Source organism: Lampetra planeri, chromosome 18 (assembly GCF_965212315.1).
Source record: "Lampetra planeri chromosome 18, kcLamPlan1.2.h2, whole genome shotgun sequence".
NCBI lineage: Eukaryota > Metazoa > Chordata > Hyperoartia > Petromyzontiformes > Petromyzontidae > Lampetra > Lampetra planeri.
Window position 1 is genome coordinate 6,609,048 of NC_136124.1, and position 20,708 is coordinate 6,629,755.

The 20,708-nt window shown below is 44.9% G+C and overlaps 2 protein-coding genes across 4 annotated transcripts in view; one reads left to right on the forward strand and one right to left on the reverse strand.

Moving 5' to 3' along the window:
- LOC144723548 (ras and Rab interactor 2-like) overlaps window positions 1-6,311 on the forward strand; it is a 37,339-nt gene extending 31,028 nt beyond the window's left edge. For both annotated transcript variants that reach the window (XM_078602384.1, XM_078602383.1), the window contains exon 12: window positions 145-6,311. In XM_078602384.1, the coding sequence (XP_078458510.1) occupies window positions 145-435 (291 nt within the window). In that variant the 3' untranslated portion in view covers window positions 436-6,311. The remainder of the gene's footprint in view (window positions 1-144) is intronic.
- Window positions 5,888-19,147, reverse strand: LOC144723549 (legumain-like). 2 transcript variants are annotated; one of them, XM_078602385.1, is made up of 15 exons: window positions 19,047-19,147; window positions 18,838-18,896; window positions 16,532-16,696; window positions 14,216-14,313; window positions 13,156-13,237; window positions 12,640-12,725; window positions 12,098-12,173; window positions 11,425-11,487; window positions 11,242-11,308; window positions 10,525-10,643; window positions 9,507-9,596; window positions 8,116-8,319; window positions 7,797-7,967; window positions 7,293-7,360; window positions 5,888-7,098 (listed from the first exon to the last, which is right to left on the reverse strand). In XM_078602385.1, exons 3-15 carry the CDS (start codon window positions 16,664-16,666, stop codon window positions 7,059-7,061), a joined length of 1,299 nt encoding a protein of 432 aa, XP_078458511.1. In that variant the 5' UTR covers window positions 16,667-16,696; window positions 18,838-18,896; window positions 19,047-19,147; the 3' UTR covers window positions 5,888-7,058. The 2 variants fall into 2 exon arrangements, with proteins under 2 accessions (XP_078458511.1, XP_078458512.1); XM_078602386.1 differs by having other exon boundaries at window positions 19,018-19,102.
- Between the last annotated feature and the right edge of the window lie 1,561 nt (window positions 19,148-20,708).

Genomic DNA, 20,708 nt, shown 5'->3' on the forward strand with positions numbered 1-20,708 from the left:
TTCAAACCGGGTTCATTCGAGCGTCTACTTGCTGTGCTACCATCTGCTCGGTATCTCGCAGCGCAGCAGCTGTGGGAATTTCAAAACTATTATCAATCATACTTGTTTACCCCCCACCCCGCCCCCCCCACCCCCCCCCCACAGAATTTCATCCGCGTGGCTTTCCAGGACAGCGGCTGCACGGGCAAGACCCTGTCCACACATCCTTACGCCACGACGGACGAGGTGTCCCGCCTGTGCGCCGACAAGTTCCGCGTGCCGGACCCGGCCAACTTCGGCCTCTTCCTGCTGGTGGACGGCACGTGGCAACAGCTCGCGGGGGACACGCACCCGCTCAAGATCAAGGCCGAGCTCCACAGCAAGGAGCGCCTGCAGCCCTTCTTCTTCATCTACCGCCGCCTGGGCACCAGCCCCCTGCCCTCGCCTGGGCCCTGAGGAGGCCCACGTCGGGGAGGTTTGCACCACGGAGGAGGCGGGGAGGTATGGATTAAAGAGGGATCTGGCGACTACTCCTTTGACGACTGGGAAGTGACCCAGCCTGGTTCACGGACCGGGCCTAATTGGGCTTGACCTGGATTCCCGTGGCAGCCTTGCCGGGCTGAGCCAGCGGCCACCAACTGGGCCGCGTGGCTCCCTGTCAGTGGGCCACGTAAGGGTCCATTTGCCCTCGGAAAAACAGTCGCGATCTCACGGGGTCAACGTAGAAGACAGACCGGCGATCGTCGGCGTCTCTCGCTTAGGTCAACTTGCAGGGTTGTGTTTTGGATTAAATAACTTGAAGTTGTTTTTAATACCACAGCTGAACCCACAGATGTGTTAATTTTTGAAACTGCAGTTGTTTCCTTCGGACCGTGGTTGGGAAGGGTGGAGGGGGTTGTGTGGGGGACGAAGGGGAAGAAGGGGCTAAGTTCACTGACCGCGCGTGGCTTATGGAACATTGAGACAAAACCCAAGTGGTCCTACGCCATCCGTGTCGTGACCCAGCACGGCTTCGCGTCTTGTTTCTTAAGTGGTCGTTGGAAACGCAGTTCATTATTCGTGACTCTTAAACTCTACTCCCTTTTTGCGGTGCCCTGTAACTTGACGGAAAGAAATGAGCCACTGTTAGCCACGTGTGTTTTAACACGCACAGAATTCAGCAACGGAGGCACTACGAACGCACTTGAATTGTGACCTCATTGTGGAGTTCCCATGCACTTAGAATACGATGCAGTCCAGAGAAAGACCGTGATGTCACGATCCGAGCCAGGGGTGTGCGGGCAGCGTTGGGAATCGCTCATCTGCCCGCAGGGCCATGGTGCCCGGTCACGTGGACAGCTTTGGCGATCGCGACGTCGCGTGCGTTGGCCAGAGTGACCTCGCTTTCATCTTATTGGGCCATCTGTGAAAAAAGAGCTTCACAGCTCATCGGATTCCTCCAGTCTAAATAAAGATTGTGTATTCGCGAGCGGCGACGTCTCACGAGCGTCACGGGCGAAGGAGGCGCGTGAGGATGCCCGTTGGCAACGGCGAGCGGCGCACCGAGTTGATCGCCGGGCGTTCGTGCACCGTTGCTGTTCGCTGGTGGCCGTAGCTTGGACACACCCCCTGACGGTCCCAGCTGTCATCACTGCCTCGTTTTTACCCACCGTCGTTGCCGACGTGTCAATTATTGTGGGATAGTTGTGTAGCGCGACACTTAAATTGCCAATCGTGAACGCGGTAATATTTACTCGTAAGTCTGCAATAAGAAAGTCCACGATTGGCTCCGCCAGCATCCTCCCCTCACCTCCGCAAATATTCGTCTGCATCCTGCCATTACGTTTTTCAAAATGCTATTCCTCGTGCTCCCCACGGTTCTTGTTTACAGTTTTACCAATCTTGGTTCACACTCCGATACAGGTCATTACGACATCTTTGGTGCGTATCTGGTGACAACAATACAAATGTGTAAACTGTGTGGGGAGCAAGGAATGGATTATTCTCCATTGGCTGGCCGAGAGCTAGAGCCCTTTGTACTTAAGTGGTAGCATTCCATATTTCGTGGCAATTTTATTTTGCTTAGTATCAGCAGATGTACATTTTACCTATTTATGGCTTCTTCTGTGGGCCTGAGCTGGCTTTGGAGCACAGGTGAGCAAGATTTAAAAAAACAATTACTTGAATACGAACTTAGAACATTTCTTAAGTTAATTTGATTTTTAAAGTTAAGAACCTTGCTGAGCAAAGCACTAATTATTAAATATAAGCTACCTAAATATAGAGCAATTACAATACTGTACTCTATCTGTTTTTGTGGCCAAAATAAGTTCAATACTGTACTAAATTCTCAAGTGCCATCAAATCTCATGGAGTGGCATATTGTGTCATTTTCTCCTGGACATATGTTAACCCATCTCTTATCCTGTAGCCGAGTTATTTGCAAAGTAAAATATCGATCATATCTGACAACTTTATTCAATGCCCTAACTTTTCATAATAAAAGTTTTTGGGTTGGATCGCGTTATGGATAAATGTGTCGCAACCCTCCACCACCCGACACGACCAATCAGTAAAAAATGTGTCACGTTGACAAAAGACAAATAGTTCACTACTTTAGCCCACCGGTGTGTTGAAGAGTGGATCCACAACATTTACAATTTGAGTACAACGCTTCGCTGGAAATTCCATCCAGCATCTTCGGGCGATTTGCCAGAATAGTAAAGCCATCCACCTGCTTCCGGTCTTAAATAGAGCAGCAGGGTGACGTCATCATTGTTGAACCCATCAGGATTCGAGCTCAGAGGCGGAAGTGGGAGTGTATGCAATTATGTAATAGATCAGTAATCAGCCACTTAGCATGTGACTCACCTGTAAGGAATTGCAATGTGTTGTGTATTACTTAATAATACGCTTCCAGGCTGCGCTGAGTCTATAGCTATCACAGCGATTAAAATTATTTGAATTCTCAATTTCAATTGATTCTCTAACTAATCTTAGCCAGTGATAATTAGTCCTGCATATCACTTCAACGTTATCAAAATCAATTGAATGTCCTTGTTGGCAAGCATGCTCTGCCACTGCTGACAGCTGTGTTTGGGAGAATTTAATGTTCCTTTGGTGTTCTTTTAGTCTTACGCTAATGTTACGTCCCGTCTGTCCAATATAACACTTACCGCATAAGCAAATGTCCCAACTCAGCCCTTGGTTGTATCTGAAACTCATATTTGCTGAGCAGAAATGAGATTCAACTCGGAACCATCATCACAATGTTTTAAGTCCTCTTAATCGGCCATGATCTATCCACTGCTGCACGGAAACCTCTTCGTACAACTAGTAAGTTAACTTTTATTTTGCTCATGTATCTTGCACCCAACAATGCAGCCATCATTACCAAGTTGTTCTCGAATTTAAAAACCTGCGGTTAATTTGCATTCGGTTAAATTGCATTTGGTTGTTGTGACGAGTGTCTTGAACACATCAGAGATGATTTATTATGTTTTCAACCATGTGTTTGTGGCTTTATTACAATTTTTGGAAGACATCCTAATGCCAACCTGAAGCAATTTCCCTCAGCCGACTTGCATTCTGCATTTGCATTTTAGTACCTTACTCACAGAATATCAGCGTTGCTGTGCCATTTTTTATAAAAAAAAAATTCTATCTAAATGTTTTGTTATTTAGGCCCTGCTTTGTGAACGCTTGGGTGACTTATAAATTTCCCACGGAATTCATGCTTTTTTTTAAAGTCTCCGATGGCTCGGCATCAAGGTATTCGATATTCGTTAGAACTTTCAGTATCTGATCGTGTGTATGTGGTCGATGGTAGAGAAACATTTCCGAAACGCAGATTACTCCTGTGGTTGGTTGGCCATCATTATGTTCTCAATGATCTTCCTAAACAATTTCTATTCACGTGATAAGACGCTATTTGTCCACGTGGCAAATGTGTCTTATAAACATTCACCTGCACAATCTATTATCATACTGTCTACTTAAGATCGTGTTTTTACTTGACATTTTAATATTATGTATACTGTATTGATCTCTTATATCAGTGTATGACAGCATACTCAATATGGCAATATTGGCATATACGATGCATTGATATCATGTAATAAATGTATATATTATGGATAAATGGGATTTTTTTTTATCTTGCGATATCACAACTTCCATCAGGTTGGAATTCGCGCAGTGCACTAACCCGACGCGCTACTTCTCGATTAAAAATAATCTTTTTGGGGCAGTGAACAGCTGCTCCGAGCCGTGACACGTGCTGCACAGCCTGGTAATGTTGTCAGAGCATGGGACCAAACTTGGGTAATTAAAAAAAAGCCTCGTTCAAATGTATTATGAGAATGTTCAGAGTTCAGGCAGCCACTGAACAAGTGAAAAAAAAACTGTCCAAAATATTCATCACTAGTGAGGCCTGCTCATAAACAACTGCCGTCGGAAAAAAACTGGGCGTTACGGACGAGGGCATTAGATCACCACAGCGGCGGACGTTAAAGAAAAAACAATTGGCTTAAATTTAATAGAATTTAATATAAACCGATAAAACATCCAAAAGAGAGTGTCGTTATTGTTACGTAAGATTGGCGGCATCACATCTGAGGTGTCACTGATGTTTTTCTTAGAGGACAATTGGGTAAGGAGAGATATGATGAAGTAAACTTTCCTCCGTAAACGTGGAGTTATCTTGTAATTTTAAGGCGGGAAAGCATTCTGTACTTTTAGCACAGCATTTACGAGAACAACAATAATATACAGTAAAACCTTGGATCGCGAGTTGTTTGGTCTGCGAGTGTTTTGCAAGACGAGCAAAAGTTTTAAATAAATATTAATTTGATAAACGAGCGAGGTCTTGCAATATGAGTAGTACGTATACGCTTTGTCTGCCGAGCGTCACGTGATCACAACTGATGTAAGAATGCTTTGGATTACAAACACGTTTCTGGAACGAATTATGCTCGCAATCCAAGGTTTTACTGTATTGTGGCCACGTCTGTCGCATCTTAAGTGCCGGAAACGTGATGATGTGTCTTGGGGTGGGTTTCTAGATGTGGTCTGGGCATACCAACACTGTCAATGCTCTTGGACAACAACATGTTTTTTACCCAGCCGTTGATAAAAAAAATATATATTGCACCACTGGTTTCTAGGAAAAGACATCGTTCCAAAAAGTGTATTTTTTATTATTATAGTAAATAAAACTGGCATAGTCATTGGCAATTTAATATTTCCCGTGCAGCCAACTTGCTCTGTGCGTCGTCAATTTTATGAAGCGAGAGAGAGGGGCTTAGTAGTTAAGTGCGGTGGATCTGAGAAAAGTCTTGAATTAAGTGGCCTTGCAGCATCGGGAAAGTGTCCAAGGAGCCCCCCGGCCTGACTGATTGCAATATCGCAGTCGCCGTCAGGGATCGTCTTCCTCTTTGTTCAACGCGCCAGTTGTTGGAATGACGGGAAGTGAAAAAGGTGGTGGCTTTTTACAGTGGTCTTGCATGTATGCGCTTCGATACTTGTGTGTGTGTGATGTAGAGCAAATATGCAATAGTGGAGTAGTTGACATCACATCATAATGTACTCTATGTATTAATTAGAATGCAAAAAATAAAACTTGTGATCAGGCTCCCTGTTAAATGATGCCCACTGGTACGGTATGGGCTTCATCATAGGCTTGAAGGACTGTTTAACTTTCACACATCTGTTTCTTAAAGCTAATAACTGCGCTATTCATCGTTAACATCGTGTGTAAAGCACTGTTTTTAACACTATGTAATATTTGTATGCAAGTAAATCGTTTTTTTTAATTCCTCTTGCAAGTCTCTTTGAGCGTCTCTTTTGTTTTGTTTTCTCAATTCAGAATAACTCGCGGATGCCTTTTTATCTCTTTGCGTTGAAAAAACTCCACGTAGCAATGTTGGGGTTGAGTTCAAACGTTTATTTTGATTTGTAACACCACAAAACTTAAAATGAGTAATCGTAAACCAAATGGCAAGAGATTAATCAAACAGAATAGGACATGGCTCAAAGGAAAGTTAAAACATGTTTTAACATTGTCAAGTAATAGTCAGCGTGCAGCAATTTCTTCAGAATACCTATGCACATACGGGCGTAAACCGCGCACACAAGTACACGCTGTCGTTGTGGATTGTGAGTAATGACAGAATGAACACACAAGGGGTGTTGGTTTCTTCGTCAAAAATAAAATAACAGTTAGGTAGTCTTGTCAACCAAAAAAGCTTTGGTGGGCAGTGTTTCCCAGCACCGTTTGTGCGAGCAAGGCAAACCCTGGATTGGATCTCATCAGCAGGGTGTGTTACTGTATGAGCAAGAGCTGTCCTGGCAATTTAGCAGCATGTTTTTGAATGAATGCTGAAAGTTATTAATCTGTTTGACCTTTTTGGCTGGTGAACCTCAGTGTTATCTTTTTTGAAAGGATCCATCCACATTCTTGTCTCATTGTGACATTATGAAGCAACAGAAAATCTAGAAGCAACAGTAACATCGCTTTAAAGGGTTTCATGTATTGCACAACCGTCAGCGTTAAACAATTTCACGCCACATATGTGCAAGTTAAAAATAAACTACTGCTAGTAGTGGTATATCTTATACTAAAACTGTAAATACTATAAGGTAGGGGTGTGATTTCAGTTATTTTTAAACAATCTTTAAAAAATCTAAAAGCCAAGCAGGGACTGGATATGGAAATGTGACATCGCAGGAAGTCACCGCACTTTATCGCTTTTTTCCGCCAAAAGCGCCATCACGTGACATCGAAATGTTTACGTTAAATTTCACCATTTTACCGATGGAACTTAATGTTAACATTTTGCAGGATTCGTATTTAAAAGTGATTCAACAGATTCAATTGAGTGTGAAAACAAGTCGGGCAGGTTGAAGACCTTTTAAATTCGTAAATCTGAAAGTGGGAAATAAAATCCCAAATTGGACCAAAGAATCCACAAACCTGATATCCAAAAAAACTACAAATCTAAAACCCATCCCAACGATTAACCAGAATAATTATTCTTGAATCATTATTGATCTTAAATTTCACTGAAATTCGAACTCAAGCTTCCTTCTAGCTTTTCCCTTCACAGTGCAAGGCACATCTTGTCCATGGCTTCCTCGATTCTGTGAAATAAAGAGCACAGAACGGCCGTTGTAGGTGAACCTCAATGAGCACGTGATACAAAATTCAATTTAAAAAACCTAACCGACGAACTTCCAGCAGTAGAGTTACCGTACCAATATTTGCTTTTAGCGCAGCGCGTCCAATCGCAGACACCGCCGGCTTCATTTAGATATTCACAAAAGTTAACAATCACCTTCCGATGGGAATCTTTTCTTCGCACATGTTGAGCAGGACGTACAGGTGGCGCAGAGCGTACTGGTACTGCGGGCACGCACACAAGCAGAACGAATCGTTAAGAGCGATAACGCGCCGCCCTCGATGTCAACCAAGCCTCGCTTCCCTCCGCTACCTATACGCATAGGAGTGCACGCACGTTTCGTTCCGTGACTTTTGTTTCGCTCGTGTTTTATCTCGAGCCCCACTTCGCAGACCTTTATTAACTATCACTTCCTGTAATTCGTTTTCATTTGTTCGTAAACGAAGACGGATATTGGCAAATCGGAGACTGTTAATATTTTACCCGTTCACGTTTATGCATTTATTACTCCAATCCAGTTTTTTGGCAAACGTCTTCTAATTCCGCTGTGAACAACTGGGGTGGGAGCGGGTGGGTGGGGAAGGTGGGGGAAGCGTGTCTTCTATCCCTTCTCGTGTGTAACGCATGACCGTGAGCCGCTCGCCCCCTAGCGACGGATACCTTCTGGTCGCTCCAGTTGAAGCAGCGACTCTTGAAGTGGGTCACGGCCGTGCGGTAGCAGCCGTGCTCGTTCAGGTCCTGGCGCAACTCCAGCAGATGCTGGGCCTGCTCGGGAGTGGCGGCGCACAGCCCCACTATGCCCCTCACCACCTCCTCCATGCGCTTCCGCGTCTGCACGGACGACGAGTCGAGAGTTCGCGCGATCGAGTTAAACGCAGGCCCCGGCCGTGCGCGCGGCTGCCGCACCTCCAATTAGCCCAGTTGACTACGAATATGGGAGGCGTGGGGGTGGGGGCAAAGACGGCGGCCACGACCTCACCTGCAGCAGCGTCTGGATGTCGGCGAAGATGCGCGATGCCACTTCGGGGTCGCGCGCCGCGTTCAGCCGGTGCTCCAGGATGGCGAGCGGCACGTCGGGGCTTGGGACGGCGTCCTTCACGGATGCAGGCGGCAACACAAGCGGCGGCGGGGGCACCGCCTCCAGGTCGCCCTGGAACTCCACCAGCTTCATGTGCGAGATTGTCTGCACGAGCGCAACGGATGAGATGGGCACTGCAGCCTCCAACTCGGGTGACGCTCGACTCACCGCCGTGCGCGCTTTTAAACCGTTGAGCGGTGCTGAGCGCACTGCGCTATGAACCCTCCGATGGGTTGAGTGTCATTCTCGGCCACGGCTAACATCAGTGGCCAGTGATATAAAACTTTTTTTTATTATACCAGGTAAGGCCCACTGAGCTATGTAGCTCTTTTTCAGAAGCGCCCTGATCGCTCAACGAAGTGGCTTACCGCTTGGAAAGTGATCACAGCCAAATACTCTAAAACGCACGTTGCTTCTAAATGTGGAGGTAAAAACCGGAGGACTCGGGAGAAAAATCCATGCAACCACGGGGAGAGACATGCAAACTCCAAATATACAAGCGTAAGGGTCGGGATCGAACCCACGACCTCCTGCCTACCAGGCGAGGTAGTTAATATCTCGCCACCGGTCATGGGCGTGCGCCCCTTCACCAATCCGCACTGACCAGCGTGGTTACATATGGCTCGAACAACCCCCAGTCACCGACGCAGCATGGGGGGAGGCCTTAATCCAACAGTGGATTAAGGGCTGCCTAATGTTAACGTGCAGTTATTTGGGCAAGGTGGACTCTTTTTTGACAGATGGCCTTAAGTCGTCACGCAGGAGGCAAGTGAGATGAGAGGCATGAGTGAAATAGAAGGGGGAGTGACTCCCATGTTGCAGGATGATGGGCGAGGTGCCAAGAGTTGCAGCCTCGTCTTGCCAACAATTTTAAGATTGCATAAGCAGAGCTCTCCATCAAGCACGAATTGTGTTAAAACATGTGGCATGCACACATTCTCTGTTTTGCCGTGAACATACGAGTCAATCGCAGTTTCATAAGTGACTTACGTTTTAGCCATTGAGTAATTGATTAGTCTCAAGCTTACAATATTAAGCCACTGCTGTAGTGAGGAAACCACACACCATCTAATTCACAATTGCTACCGTCTTGACATGCGATTCCTCCCACAAAACATCACTGCAACTGCTGTATTATGGGAACTGACGGCGCACGCGTGAAAAACGAACCCAAGGAGACGATAAGTCTCGATGAAAATGAGACAAGACCGCAGACAGTCTGAGCTGTGACAAGACTGTCCTGGCCAACGGGTTTTGATGTGCGAGCGTTGTCCGTGACGACGCGTGGTCACCTTGTCGCCGTACTGTTGCACGTGGCTCGTGTTCGTTTCCTCCTTGACGATCTTGAACTGCTTGTGTATCGTCTCTTTGTACAAGTCTTCCTGGAAATGATTATGGTTAAAAAAAAAATATCCCATTAGCTCATTCCATCGAACTGACCTGCATTGAAATGTATTGTCACACAAACGCACACAAGTGTCTTCAAAGACACAATTTGGATAACAGCAGGAACGAATGGTAGTTCACGTGCGATGTGAGGTGGCCATTGGCCCAACAACGGCGTATTGGTACCCGCCATGGTGGCAAATGCTAGCGATGAATACTAGGGAGCATTTCGTCTCCAGATCACAAATTTGTGTGATAGCAACGTCACCAAGGTAGCCGTTGATGAGAAAATGTTTAATCAATTGGTACCTTGCTACGTTTTATAGAGAAAACCGTGCTGAAAAAAACCACACATGATACAAAACATGTACAGAATATAAAAATGAAATAGGAAGCTTGACTATAAACCACATGGTTGACGCGAAGCTTTCTGCCCACCCCAGGTGGTATCGATACAGAATGAACACTCGTATTTTTAGAAATGCTTTTTGTGTTTCGTTTGTTCTTCCCCCGCACCTCCGATTAGCATGGTTGGCTACGTACGGTGCGAAAGAAGTTCAACATACATACAGGGCTTTACGGGGGATCTTTGTCTTGGTCTCACTCACAAAAAGGACCGTCTTGTCCACAATGGAAGGGGTGAATTGTAAACCCTTGTAAAAGAGCGATTGTTGCTTTGTAGATTCAAGAGCTTCATACAACTCGTACTAAGAAAGCAGCTATACAACATTTAAGGTAAAATAAATCTGACTGTAAACGATATCCTGATAAACTACACCGTTTACATGTTTGTAATTTGTACAGAGTACATCCACATCAAAAACATACAACACTCATCCTACGTACATTATTTTTCTGTGTTATATATCAGAAGTTCAACTTACGCACGCACATACGACCGATCCCCTCAGCTCATGAACTAACCGAGTCGCTGTCCTCCATCCACTTGACGCTGTACACGTCTCCGAGGTAGGTCTCCCTATCGTCATCGTAATAGCAGGCGTAGGATGGCTCGTTTGTGCCGGCCGCTGTCGTGGCGTATACTGTGAGGTGAAAGTGCCAAGCATGTCAAGTTGTAGAGAGAGAGAGAGACGGACACCAAAAAATCCACCGCTTTTAGAAAATGCTTGACGTGCGGTATGCGTGCTCGTGCAATGCAAGATGCTTTTTGTGAGGGTGAGAAACATCAAGAGTGAAAAATTGCAAGCTGCACGTTTTATATCACAGTGCCACCATGCTTCACATTTGCACGCAGTTCTAATTAGGTCCAGGTGCCAAGTATCCTCAGGATCGTGCCACCTCTGACCGAGGAGTTAATATGGCCAGAAGCAGAGACAAGATTAAACTATTTAAATGATACGCAGTTATGTTAACGTGGGTGAAAATCCACAGCAGACGGCAGACAGGCAGGCGTTACACCATTAATGCAAAATGGAAGAGCCCCACTTTGCACACAAACATAAATTGAAAATGTGTAACCGCTTTATCTTTCAGGAACACACCAACACAAACCTCTTAAGAACAAAACACGATTCATTGCGGTCATCGGCTTCGGGAAAATAAAACTATTTGACGATATCAACGATATCAAGATCCGAGGGCATTACTTGTAGGCCACGGTGTAGGATAAAATGTACTTGCCGTTAACGTCGCTCGCCAGGTTAATCATCATCGAGCCAGACTCGCAGGCCTCGATGTAAAACACCATCTACACGAGCAGAGACACAAGATTTACACGAAACGTTCGCTTGTATAGTCACAACGCAATTTCAAAAGGCATCTAATATACTTACAAAATGATTGTCGTGCACGTGGAACTCTTACCTTGGCAAACTGCTTGTTGTCATGCATATCTTGGATTGTTTTGTTCAAATCCTCCACGTGCAACTAAACACAATTTCACCGAGGAAACAAGTCACATGTGACTGTTAATACATTTTAGGAGTGCAGCATTTTAAAGGGCACATCCTCGGCGCCCTGTTTCCACGTAAAAAATCAATCTCCATACTCTTTGGTTCTTTCGGTAAAGTCGCGTAGATAGAAAAATAAGTAATAGATCACGACGTTTCGATCATTACATCAAGCAAGATTTGGAAGGACGTTGATCAACCAGGTAAAGTGTTAACTGTAGTGTTGGCCGACTTCTCTGAGTTGCATTACATTTCTAAATTTTGCTAAGTTTTATCTTTTTTCCCTCTCACCTTGTTCCCTCTTTTGAATTTCACCCTCTCGCCCGTTACGGCAGCCCCTCCCCTCCCTCGGATCTATATAATGCCCCGTCACAGCGGCTTCTTTCTCTTTCTCACCTGAAGACGGTTGCTTGTTGTTGCAATCGAAACGTCGTGATCTATTATTTGTTTTTCAATCTACGTGACTTTACAGACAGAACCAAAGAGTATGAATTCCTGCAGTCACGCAAGCTTAAAATCAAGATTAATCAATCTCCAGTTCAACATTCAAGTTCTTCCAAGGTTATATTTCTATCCACTTTGCTTACTTCTTGATCCGGGAAGCCCAGGATGCCAGGAGCCCCGTGATCAGTAAAAAAAACGAAGATGTGATCGTCCGGTCCACTGCAGAGACACACAAAGCACAGAGGCCAAGTCAGCGGTAACATCCACCCGTCAACATACACATTCAACGCGAGCATTCCTTATAAATACTTTTCAGCCGGTAGAATGTAAAAAGATTTTGGTAAAAGTGAGCAAGCAAATTGCAGGGAACTCTAAAGAGCTCCCTCTAAGATTAGATTACTTGGCCTACTCTTCCACGTTAGCCAGACGTCTTTGAAAGAGTTCCGAATACCCACACTTTACCCCACCGCACATGACCTGCTTATCGACTGACTGGGGAGGGGGGGGGGTGCACCCATTCATGCCGCCATCGTTTAAACTTGTGGGCTGAAGGAATGAAGCTTTGGGATTGCAAGTCTTAAGTGTGCTACCCACGACAGCAAGGCCGGGTCACAGGTTGTTCATTAGGCCCGATGGCAGCGTCGCAATGGGTGAATCGACGGCGAATATTATTTTTTGGGCTTACCTCTGGAGAACTTTACCACTGCCAATTCCGTTGACAGCGTCACGTTCTCCCCGCAGCACAGCCAGGAAGTTTTCAGGCGTGACGTCCTGCGCGCAGGAAAGATTCACAGCAGTTTGTTCGCCCGTGACGTTCACAGACACGGCAGAGGCTGGATATAAGCACACCACACGGGAGGAAGGCCAAAGTGTGCTCATATCTAAAGTAGTGTGCTTGTGTCAGAAGTTACCCTGTGCCATTCCCTACCCAACAGTGTAATGTAAAGATGTGTTGCTTATACCACAACTGTGCTTTTAGAAGATGGGCCTATTTCCAGCTACTACGCTATCATCATACAGACCATTATTTTACTCCGAACAACAAAGCGTATATTTTAGGAGTTTAAGATTGTTTAAAAAATATCAAAATGACACTATTTGTATAGAAACGCCAGCCTTTGTCTTATACCTACCGCGACGAGTTTGGGGGCACAGAATTATTTGTGAGCGCCGCAACCAGCGGAACGATCAACAGACCCACCTTTCCGACGTAGTCCTTGGGCACACCCTTGTAAACATCAGGTCCATTGGGTCGGTTTATAATCTTCCCTGGAGTTGGATTCCTGCGACAAATTCGAACGTTTCGCGATCGTCAGCGTTTTTTTTAGGACCCGAAATACAGGACAGTATTGTTCAAGGGAAGTCTAAATGAAGACACCGACTTTCCACTATTGTGTTCAGATTTTTTGTTTTTAAATGGAAGCTAGAGTGAATGGACGGTGTTCGAAAACCACACGTCGTTCGTTTGATCACTTTAACAGTAATATTTTTGCGATGACGTGGCAAGTGGATGTTGGCATGAGTTAAACAGAAGATACCCTTCCAGTGGGCTGCTGGTGACATTGAATAATTATTTGCTGACAAACCGCGTTTAGTTAGTCGTATAAACCCTTGTGTTGATTATTATCCGCAAGCCAACGTGTGCAGTTTCACTTGGAGAATCAAGTTAGTCATGACAATCACGCGTGTTTGAGAGGAACAGATGCAAAGCAGTTTCCGTAAAAATAAATCTCGTAAATAATTATGAATATTGCTTTTGTAAAATAAAAAAATGAAGCCGCCCCATATTTCACAGGAAAATACAGTCATCACACCCGACTTGGTGTCCATTCTTGCCTCAATCAGCCTTAGGGGGTGACATCGTTTTTGGAAACGGAATTAAAATAATGTAACCCTTACGAGCTCTGTAACTGTATGCTTTCAAGCTTACCGTGGTTAAAAAAACGCTATATTTGTTAACGATTTAAGATCAACCAGTTTAACAAATCGCGATTATAAATAATGATACTGAATTTAATCACGGACGAAATTTTATATGCCCACGCTACAGTCTCATCATCATCTGCCATGTTCAATCTACTGCTGGATGTATACTTCCCCAAGTTGTTACGGCCACCCACCCAATCACATGCACAAGAGCTCATCCTCATTACTCCAACTCGCCGGTGAATGTCCCCTTCGGCGCATTCCCTCCTGTGGCTGCTTTTTCACCTCCGTGCCTGGAGGAGCAAAGTGTGGGACCGTGGACCCTGGATACTCACGCGGAGTTGTTGGCGAGATCGTCAAACATCATGACGACAATCTGAGAGTCCGGAAGGCCATGCTTGTGCACGACCTGGTAGGCGTGGCAGACGTCGGCCTAGAGGAAGGATCGCAGAACTGCTGAGCTTGCACACGCTGCAGTAAAACGTCTCGAAGCCAGACTTGAAGGGGGCGAGAATTCGGGATCAGACGAGGGATAAGACAACCAAAAACAATCAAAGTAAAGTACAGAGATTTAAATTTCGATTTAAAGCTTTCGTGACTGCAGGGATTCATCTGCTTCTTTCGGTAAAGTCACGTAGAAGGGAAATAATAAAATAATAAAACATAATAAAATAAAATTCTCACGACGTTTCGGCCACAACGCAAGCAGCCGTCGGCCACAACGCAAGCAGCCGTCCTCACGGCTGCTTGCGTTGTGGCCGAAACGTCGTGAGAATTATTTTATTATGTTTTATTTTTATTATTTTATTATTTCCCTTCTACGTGACTTTACCGAAAGAACCAAGAAGAAAAAGTACAGAGAATTATGCTGCGTGTGGTAGGAAACGGCGTTCTGCAGTCAACCTGCATGTATCAGGCTACCATGTGGTGAAGCTTTATGCTCATCGTGTGTCAGGAATTGCAGTGTGCCGGACGTCCCCCCATAACCGTAAATGCTCTTTCTCCCCCAATTAGTCCAACTTAGACAGGTTCGAATGGATTACATCATTAGCTCTGCCCCCAAATAAATGTTCGATGAAAACCTCGCCAGAGAAAAAAATTGTGGAGGCCTAGGGCAGAAACACCCTCTCCCTAATCAAAATATGTACCCACTTGTGTCTGGAGAACCACTAAAATTCAAGTTAAAGAGGTCATCACATCCACTGATGTTGATGCCACCACCACCTCCATTCCTTCTAGATGCGGGAGCATAGAAGTACAGGGGCAATAGTGGATTTTACTGCAATGCCCTCTGCTGCCCATGACGCAACTCTGCAGCAGGCTATACTGATTAACTTAACATCAGTAAGGATGAGCGTTTTGAGCTTTCCAAATTAAAAAAGAGAGATGACATCGTCATCCTCTCAGCCGACAAGGGCAATGCCACAATCATGGACAAAACCACATACAATAACAAAATTCAGGACCTACTTAATGATGGTAGCTATCCAAAAATTTAAAGAGATTCCACCAACAGCCTCGTTACGAAAACCAACAATATCCTCACCGATTCTACATCTTTAAATGAACCAACCAAGCGGATTTCCTTAAAACCCTCTACTACTAGACCACCCAGATTGTATGGCTTACCAAAAATCCATAAAGAGGGTACACCCCTTCGTCCTATCGTCTTCAATGTTGACTCACCCACCTACAAACTGGCCCGATTTCTGTCTGAGACCTTACAACCATTCACTGGTAAGACCACCACAGCTGTACTTAACTCAGCTCACTTGGTATCGTTAATTAAGGTCATCTCACTATCTCCAGGTGATTTGCTCGTTAGTTTCGATGTAGTCTATATTTGTTTACCAAAGTTCCTGTGCCTGACACCATTGCAATCATTGAAGACTTGGTCCAACAAGGCCTGAATGCTGATGTACCGGCCCTGGTGAGACACTGCCTCACCAACACTTACTTCAACTGGAATGGAACTTTCTACAAACAAAAATCGTCCAAAATGGCGTGACGTCATTTATGGACAGCCCCTTAGTATATTTAAATAATAAAATAGTTAATAATAAAAATTAATCTAAATTTGTGTTGTTAAAACAATTCCATTGTTTATATTTTTTTAAGTTGCGCATTTTGATGTGACGTCACATTTCTCAACCCCCCCCCCTCGTCACGAATGTCTGACCCCCCCTCCCCCCCTAGGTGTTTGACGTCATTTATCGACGGCCCCTTAATCCCTTTGTCAATCCGCTGATGGATGACTCCCTCTCCAGTCTCCATGCCGTGTCAGTCATGGCAGTTGTTTGACCATAATTCAACCACGTCGGTCAGTTCGTGTTGGGGAGCCAGGAGGACTGGTTCAGGTATCGCTTGCCACTGATGCGAGCCGTGGTCAGGCATTGAATCCAGGAGACGCTGGTTTTTTTGACTGCATTTTTCTGTTTGCGCGTAGTCACTCTAAGATGTTTTCTTGTTCATGTTTTTGTTTTTTGTTTGTTGCGGTTGCACCCAATTCAAGAGGCGAATGGCTCACAGGGCTATACCAAATAAATGAAACTGAAAGGTTCATGGATGCAGGGATGCCCCTCTCAATATCAGTCGGCGAGGCACCGGTACATCGCTGTAGCCACGTGTTATATCCACGCAGTGCTGTTTACCTGGTGGCGGTAATTGTCCCAGGAACTGGAGCCGGCCACGATGAGAACCCAGTTCTTCCTCCCGGCTTCTGGACTGAAGGGCAGCGCAGAGGCACAAGCTCCTGCCACCAGGACCATGAGCAGGGCGGCACGCATCCTCGCAGGCTGGATGTCTCCTGCACAGAACTGCGCGGTGGTTAATTTTGTTACCGTAATTAGCGGGCCAACATATTCGAGTGTTTTTCTCATTTTTAGCCAACAGTGAGTGACTGCGAGTGGACGATAATCATCCAACAATGACGAACTGCCCACCAAAGATCAGAGCATGACTGTGACGAGATGAAATCTACAGACTGAGATAATCTCGTCACCGATTGCTTGACCTAATTGCATTGTACATACTGGCACCACTCAAACCAACATTTAAAAACTGAAAAGTGGATTAAATATATTACTGCTGAATTTATATTGGCTAAGCCAGGAGTTGGCAACCTGCGGCTATTTAAGGGCTGCTTTGTGGCGTTACTTATTAAGGATCACCATCTCGTATTCACACGTATCGCGTCGCTTGGAATGCGCTTTCCTACTGAATTGGAAAAATATGGCTCTTCTTGTTATTTAAGTTTCCGACCCCAGGACTAAGTCAATGCACGCCTAAAGGAATACACAAGATAATAATACAATTTAAAATAAAAATAACTAAATTATAATAAAATTCTTATCATTTTTATTTGAAATGTTATTATATTTTTCACCTACGTGACTTTACCGAAAGAACCAAAGAGTATGGATCCTTGCAGTCACGAAAACTTCTAATCTAGAATACACAAGAATTAAGGCATGGGGTAAATTTCCAAGGGCTGTTTTGGACAACTCCCTGGTCAAACAAATAGGATCCTGTCTGAAGAGACAAAGGCCATGACCTAAATAAATAAATAGCCGCGCCATGGACCGTGTGGGCAGTGGAGGAGGGGCGCGTGACCTCTTTGGTCATCTGTTGAAAACAGCCCGTGGTCAAATCGACAACAAAAGAAGGCATCGTCGATCGCACACGACTCGTAAAGTGTTCATTCGGTTTGCATTAAATAATTCTGTTATCTAAAACTTAATTAATATATTCATAATAAACGTTTTTGGGTTAGATCGCGTTAATTAATATGTTTAAAAAATAATTAAAAATATATGTAATAATTTTTTTTATAAATATATAAGTTTTAATCCGATATATATAACGGAAAAATAATGTACGTAGGATAACGATTGTGGTGTGTTGTTATGTGGATGTACGATGTTCAAATTACAAAGATATGTAAACTATGTAATTTATCAGGTTAGCCTTTACAGTCCGATGTATGGAGCCTTAAATGTTGCAATTGTATACTCTGTAGCTGCCTAACTGGTACGAGTCTGATTAAGCTCTTGAATCCACAAAGCAACACTCGCTCCTTTACAAGGGTTTACAACTTCTTGGTTCTTTCGGTAAAGTCACGTAGAATGGAAATAATAAAATAATAAAAAATACAACATAATAAAAGCATATAACATTATTTATTTCTATTTTATTTGCATTTTTTCTTATTTTATTATTTCCATTCTACGTGACTTTACTGAAAGAACCAAGAAGATGAATCCCTGCAGTCACGAAAGCTTTAAATCGAAAGGTGTTTACAATTCACCCCTTCCAAGACGTCTGTCCAATGTGGACGAGACCGGCCCTGTTTGTGAGTGAGAGACAAAGGCAAAAGACCCCTCTTATAGCCTTGTATGGACTTTATGTTGACCTTTCGCTGCGGGGTCAACCAAACTAAACACAATTAGCACAGTGTTGGGGCAAGTGCTGTTAGCGAGCACCTATTAAGTCCGGGCCGACACACCAGGGGGTGGGTGGCCAGCAACCGCACCCGGCCGCCTTTGTCTCCCTGGCAATATTTACACGCCGCACCAAGTCACTCATTTGAGGCCGGGTCGACCTAGGGGAGGCCCAGGACCGGTTCAGATAAAATCGTCACCGGTGTTTTGTTGTGAATGATGCAGCCACACACACACACAGAGCTGACAAGAAGCCCAGGGACGAGAAATCTCCACGTGGTAGAGACAGAGACGGCGGCGGCCTTAGTCGCAAACCCAGCGTGGTGGCCGAACAAAGGGCTCGCTCGATTGTGATTGCGACCAGCAAATGTTACTCGAAACGCAATCCCATTGTAAACCAGTCCCAACATCGTGCTCGGCGTGCTGCGAGCAGTGGCTGGCAACATTGGCACACACACACACATATATATATGTCGAACGGCAAACGAATGGCGATGTAACGAGTGTACAGTACTAACCTTTTGAACGCGCTGGAAGATTACGGAAGGATGATGTCCAGCTGCTGGTTCGGTGAAACCTAAACCATTAACACAAATCGAAAGGTGAAAAACAACGTCCGTTTAAATGACACAAAAACTGTAACCGAGACGTAGAAAAGGCACTAGACGTTTCGGACCGCCGAGACTTAATCAACCAACCGGCTGGCACGCGGTGTGTGACATCAAACCTGTCACACTCAATCGCCTTTCGGTTTGGCTGCGCGCAGGGCAACACGGATTGTGTTTGTCGGTGTCTGGGTTGAGAAGCTGCGGTGGGTGACGCCCACATGGCAATGTGACCAATCGTGACGCGAGCAACGATTGCCGGTCGGGCCAATTGCAACTCGCGTGTCCCCTGTGGCTTTGGGTGCCCTTTGGCATTTGTTGTGAGATTCTAAAAATTGCAAAAAAAACCCACGCAAGTTTCTATGAGTTAGGACGTTAGGTGATGTCAGCGGTCTTGTGATCGTAGAGTCACTGGGTCGGTGTTGACTCAAGAAGCACAGTGACTGCGCCATGATTGACACGTTTTACAAATTATTGTCACGGTTCGTTCGGCCAAGAAAGCGCCCGTGTTAGCGGGTCAAATCAAGTTTTAGCGGGTCCCTGTCAAGTTTCCGCAGTAGTGGGGCCATGATCGAGTAGTTTCAGTCCTTATTTTTTGTCAGTTTGGCCACAGTGGATTCTGACATGAGTATAAGCACATAAAGGAAAAAAACACGAGTTGAGGCGCAAACGTAAACTTTTAGAGAAAAAAAAAATACAATTCAATATAATGAATTTTACAGTCATTATTCTGATATCTAAATTAAGTCAACCGTGATGGAATGAAACAGCATCACGCAGCTTGTTCAGCGTTTGTGGTCTGGTGATGCACCGAAAAATATTTACGCTTTGGGACCACATTGGGTTTGCTGCCAGAGGTCGCCAAACCTGCGTCGTGGCGTTGTTTATTAAGGACCACACCGTCTCGTATTCATTACATGCATTGGGGCTTTTGAAATATTGAAGGGTTTTTGTTACCGCATTACATTTTTAAAAATGTCGTCTCTTGTTATTTTGGTTTGCCCGACCACCGGGTTAGCACCACCCACTGGCCAAACCCATTCCGACAATGAACGTTGCCAGACTAGAGGTCTCTTATACCTCTAGGGTTTTTTGTTTTGAATTCTTGGAAATTGTATTGTAGTCGAAATACCTAGAGTGTTTTAGTCGGGTTTTTTTGTTACTATACAGCCGGGATCTATGGTCTGCATTTCAATTCTTTACCCAAGGAGACACTAAACATGAGTTGTAAGACTTTTGAGAAAAGTGTTTTTGTTGATGGTCAACCAATGTAGGCTAAAGTTCAACCGTGAAATTTCTCGCTCATGCCACGACTGATGGAAGGACCGCCACTAGAGGGGAGCTTTGGAGAACCCATCCAAGGGGGGTACGTTGGCTTCGTCTTCCACACTGGGCAGACGTCTTGTAACAGGTTGAGGATATACCCACACTTTATCCCACCACCCTGGACCTGCAATACAGATTTTTGTTGTACCCGTTCACCAGTTGAATGTATTATACAGTACTCTCATCTAATAACAATTTAGAGACATTTGTCAATCAAATGCTAGTGGAAGGCCAGGTTCGGTTTCGATATTGCTTGCCAGTGATGTCAGGCGTGACCGGGAATCAAACTGAAGTACCTGCAGCCGCAGATAAGTATATAATCCACTGCGTCACCCACCCTGCATCATAAGTCCCACCGGGTGATCTCCAAACCGATCCAACCCGCATTGATCAGCTGGTGGTGAAGTATGGCCGAGCAAATGTGGATTTGCAAAGGCTGTTTATCTGCAAGCGTCTAT